The 5,588-nt window shown below is 43.5% G+C and overlaps 1 protein-coding gene across 1 annotated transcript in view; it reads right to left on the minus strand.

Annotated features, from left to right (window-relative positions):
• spega (striated muscle enriched protein kinase a) overlaps nucleotides 1-4,126 on the minus strand; it is a gene marked incomplete at its 5' end in the record, with an annotated part of 90,386 nt that extends 86,260 nt beyond the window's left edge. Inside the window, one exon of the mRNA XM_079734247.1 lies at nucleotides 3,763-4,126. Coding sequence (XP_079590373.1) covers nucleotides 3,763-4,126 — 364 coding nt within the window. The remainder of the gene's footprint in view (nucleotides 1-3,762) is intronic.
• Between the last annotated feature and the right edge of the window lie 1,462 nt (nucleotides 4,127-5,588).

Here is a 5,588-nt window from a genome sequence, read left to right on the forward strand (position 1 = left end):
TGTAAATGCAACATAATCCAGCTACTCCCCACCTGGGAGGGGCCTGATATACACACGAGGGCGGGGGACACGGCTGAACCATAGTTATGTGGGGGTGAGCGTTTCAGAAGGTTGCGGCGTCGAGGTTGCGTCCACACAAACAGGCCGCTTCAGGGTTCGTAGCGACGTGCAAACGGCCGAGGAGCCCACTGCCGTGGCATCGTCATGCACACGTTGGAACATTCACTGGGACATGGATCCCGCTGGTGTGCTGATAGGGTAACAGTGCTGCGAGCTGAGGAGTCGCAAAGGCCTTCAGAGCGAGGAACGGGGTCAGGATCTTAAAAAGGGGTTGGATAACCGACCAAAAGACTCAAGACGCACTTGTTCAGAGTTCACCTAGACTGTTTAGCCACCCCCTCCCACCCCTCTTACGCACTTATTGTATGTTGTCCTGGCACTTAATGTATGCACTTATTGCATGTCGTACTTAGTTATAGTACTTAGTTGTATAGCATCTAATCCTAGCTATCTTTGTTGTACACAAGGAATGGGTTAACCTAGTGATTGTTAGTGCTTGGCACTTGTTTCTATGAACATCCTTACTGTACGGACAGCGATAAATTGTTGTTTCTCCGTCTTCTGACAAATGTACTTATTGTAAGTCGCTTTGGATAAAAATGTCTGCTAAACGCCCTAAATGTAAATGTCTATCAATTCTTTCACTTGAGTTGTGAGCAGGAGAGAAAGTCCATGAGCTAAATTCAACTTCCCTGCGATGGGAAATTATCTCTTTCTCTCGTAACAAGCATGCTACATCACACCGATGGCTAACAATTCTCTGCTCAATCCACTGGTATACGTTGGCGTTGGTCGTCACAAACAGACACGGAAAGCACTTGGTTAAATGTCGGTGTGCTGTGTTATGATGGCAATGTATTTAGGATATGCAGTATATCTAGGGTCCAAACATTAAACAGTACAACAGAAACACAAACAATAGAAACACTTCTAGTTTGAACTCAAAGCCTTCAGTTCATCAGTTCAGGTCTAGCCAAAAGGGAATGCATACTACTGGCTAGAAAAATAGGTGGAAAATGAACTCCTAGGCCAAAGCAACAGATACCGGGGATGGATTAGGAAAAGATGGAAGGATAGAATATTCAGAATTATTATGACCTACAACCATACTTTGCACCCAGCATGCAAGAGTGTGTAAAACCGATGTGCAGTTATTCTGCCAAATATAAATACTCTGGATGTTTCATCATCCAGACTGTTTACCTACTTATAAATACTCTACTGCCCTATTTAATCATGCTTCGTACAAAGGCTATTATAAGCATCCAAACACACAACAACATATCACGACACACACACACACAAACACACGCACGCACACACGCACACACGCACGCACGCACGCACACACACACACACACACACACACACACACAATCACATACACACACACACACACACACGCACACACACACAGACACACACACACAGACACACACACACACACACGGGGATTTCCAGAACAAAACACATGGAAAGTTGTTGCCTTGCATTCCTTTTAAAGACCAGCTATGTGACAATATTTGAAGGAATGTATCAAACATATGATTATATAACTATATATAATTTTATCATTAAAAACACTGCAGAATTAATTGAGTATTTGATAGTATATAAGATTTTATAAACTGTATTCATGATTGACATATGCCAACATACGGAAGTACAGCTCTAGAAAACTAGCTAAAAGGGAATCAATGAGCGCTTGGCAAAGCATTTTGGCAAAGAAAATGTGCACCAATGATCTGAAAGAGCTTACAATAGCCTTAATACTGTTAGTGAAATGTATGCCCTGTTTGTGTGGTATTCGATGAGACACGCTGATACAGACAGCGTGACTGTATGACTTACAGGCTGAACTCTTTCTCACTGGAGGAATCTTGCTGCATACTCAGCTCACTATGCTGTGTTTGAGTTTTTAAAGACAAACCCCCCCACCACCACCACCACCACCAACACCACCACCTCCACCCCCACCCCCAGCACAGGTCAAATACAATTTTGACCAAAATTTAACTGAAATTTTTTTAACAAATATGCACTGGATGTTGGATTGACGTGCGCATGCGAGCTTCAGTGATGGTTTCTATAGCAATTCAATAACTGTTGATCCTCCGCTCCCCCCATTCTCCGTTCCATTTAGAAACGTGTTTAGAAAACATGTTTTATTTCGCTTGCTTCAATTAAATTCATTAATAAATTAAGGCCGCCACCAGAGGGCGCCCCCAACGCTTTTGCCGCCCCCCAACGCATTTGCCGCCCTAGGCCATCGCCTAGTTCAGTGGTTTTCAAACTGTAAGGCGCGCCTCCCCTGGGGGGCGCCAGAGTTATTCAGGGGGGGGGCGCGACGTGAGAAAAAAATAAACCAGAAAAAGTAACAGAAAAAACACAAAGACGAAGACGCGCTGTGTTCGAAATCGTTCCCTATTCACTCCCTCACTATTCCCTATATAGTGTTTATGATATAGTGCACTTTATAGGGAACGAACAAACGACAATTCGGCCACTACGCTGAACATTTCTAAACGTCATTTGCGTCAGTAAATGCGCCGGGTATTTGTATGACGCAGACAGATGCGCCCACATCATGTAAACAAACCGGGTACCCACGAGGAAAGCTGGAGGTTGTATTGATTTTGAATGTTACATTTCCTTGATCAAGGTTTTTTTTTATTAATTTTGAATGTTACATTTTCTATGTTAAATTCCAAATAAATTGTTGACATTTCTGAACGAAAGCCGGAGACTCCATCATTAAATGTATTCGTTTTCGTTATTATTCAGCTTCTTCTTCTCCTCCGGAAAAACACACCGCATTGCATTGTGGTATACGGGAGTAATATGTAGGGAACATCGTATGTTCATTCAAATTTTGGGTATTTTAAGTCCACTTTATAGTGCGTGAAATTTACCACTGAGAATTCAAACACCACTACTAAATGGCGAGCACCCTATATAGTGCACTATATCCGTGATTGGGAACGATTTCGAACACAGCTACGCAAACTCATTGCTCCCACTAAAGTTGAGGTGAGCTAAAAAGGAGGCTAAACTGGCTGTTTACAGATTAAGATGTTCAAATGTATTTCAAAAACGTTAAGCAAAAACATGCTTAGATAAAGATGTTAAAATGTGTTAAGAAATGTGTTTAAAAATGCACAAAGATGTTTAGAATGTTTAAAAAATATGTTTAAAATGTTTCAAAAATGTATTAAAAAAAATATGATCTGAGATGTTTAAAATATGATCAGATGTTTAAAATGTGTGAAATAATTAAAAGATCTTTCAAAACACAGGGATTTAGAAAAAAAATTTTTGGAGGGGGGGCTCAGCTGAAATGTGTTCTCTGGGGCTCACTCTCTCATACTTTGAAAACCCCTGGCCTAGTTTGTCTATGCCTAGCGCCGACCCTGCATCTCGGTGGTGTTAATTAACAGATAATGGCTGTCAACTGAATTTCCCGGGATACCTTTGGGTAGAGCGAAGTATCCGTTCTCCAAACCTTTTAAAGAGGAATTGGCACACTTGGCTATTTTGTAACGTAAGAGTAGGCCTACTCGCGTTCTGCAACAGTAACTCAGTTTCTGCGCACGAAAAAATCCATGATAAATCAATCCTTTGCGGTCAATGTGGTCAGTTCTGGGGAAGCATCAACCAACCGATGACTTCAGCGGCCCAACATTAATTCACACATCGTATTACCTTCTCCGAGGTCCATGACGGCCAGCACGGCGCTGCTGGTCGCATCGCCCAGGGCGTTGCTCGCCACACAGGTGTACAGCCCGGCGTCGCAGGTCCGACAGTCCCTGATCCACAGGCCGCCTGGGTCCTGGGCCTCGCTGGGCGGCAGCGGCTCCTTGTTGCGGTACCATCTCAGCTTGGGCTCCGGGTTCCCCAGGACAGACACCCTGAGGCGGATGTCGCACCCCGTCCCCACCGCCGCCTTGCGGAGCTTACGGACGAAACGGGGCGGCGCGGGTTCGTCCGGAGACAAGGCCTTGGCCTCCGCCGGCTTGCTGACCTTTGCCCTTCTGGAAGGGGTGCTGGGGTCGGACGCCTGGCTCATTGTGGCTGTGGTTTGAAAGGGGGGGGGGGGGGGAGCGGCGGTTAGGCCAATTGAAGTCATTACGGGGTTTTCCTCTTTTTGGTGGACTCCATGCTAATGGTCCACCTTGGCCTCTGTAAACGGAACGGACCGCAAGAGGTAAGGCATCAGTACAGTGGGGGTGAGCATGGTTAAGTTAGTAGTTAGAGCAGGGATCGGAAACCATCACTATCAAAACAGCCATTACTGGTCCCTCCCACCAAATATCTGGAGCCAAAACCTCTTTGCCCCCTAAAAGGAAGATAATACAGCATATAACGTTTTATTTATCGTTATACTACATATAAAATAACCAATAGCAAAGTTTGTTGCATTTATGAAATGTATGGGTGTAGGATGTGACGTTTATTTTTGTTGACAAAATATTAAAACACTTTATTTTTCTATTTTAGTGTCACAGCAGTGTGACACTAAAATAGTGTCACTAAAATACTAAAATAGTGTCACACTGCAGCCGCCGCTGCTGAATTTTCTCCGCCGCTGCAATAAAAATCCTTCTCCTAATTTTTTTTTTTTTACGTAGCTCCTTTTAGAAAATGTACAGCGCGTAACGTCAATTGCGCAGCACGCGGCACATCATCACGTAACCAACATCAAAGAAGAAAAATACACAGCGAGTGTGGCAGTTGTTGGCAGTAGGCTACCCTACACGGTTGCAAAGCTACATTGATTCTAGCAGTAGCGAGTGAAGCGGAAGATCGAAGAAAGAAGGAAAGAGTGAGCCAGACAGAGAGAGAGAGAGACAGAGAGAGAGAGAAAGTAAGTTGCTAAAATGTGTCGCTACATGACCACCAGTGTTAAAAACCCTCTGAGCCCAATCATTTTATTGTATCTATAAACCGCAACCTCCGTGCCGTTTTTCCTCTAGTATTGTGTGTGTGTGTGTGTAGGCCTATGTGTGTGTATGCGTGTTGTCGCTCTTTTTGGGATAGCAACCATGTTTAGTGTTTAAGCATTAGGCAAAAATCTGTAAATAAATTGCGCAAATTATATTTGCGTTGTGGCATTTTTTGTTTAAATATTACTATACAAAAATATAAAAATCTGTAAATGAAGACACAAAAGGCAAAGTTACAACACCAATAATCCCATCTACAGTAATACACAGGACTGTTTGAATAGGATTTAAGTGCATATTCTCCTCTAAAAGTGCACCAGATTCATGCATTCCAATGTAAAGGGTACAAAAAAATCTCGGCCGGGGGGCATGCCCACGGACCCCCGAGAGGGTTCGGGGACCACACCACCGCTGCTGAAAAAAATCCTGTGGGAAACACTGCACAGTATCACATTGATCTCCGAAATAAGAGGTGTTCCTTTGAAAAAATAAATAAATAGTTTTTATTTTTTATTTAAAAAAAATCAAAGCTCAATTGAGCCAGTGCAAAGGGTTGGAACTAAGAGCCTTATTCGGCTCCAGAGC

The sequence above is a fragment of the Pollachius pollachius genome (genome assembly GCF_949987615.1).
Source record: "Pollachius pollachius genome assembly, chromosome: 4".
NCBI lineage: Eukaryota > Metazoa > Chordata > Actinopteri > Gadiformes > Gadidae > Pollachius > Pollachius pollachius.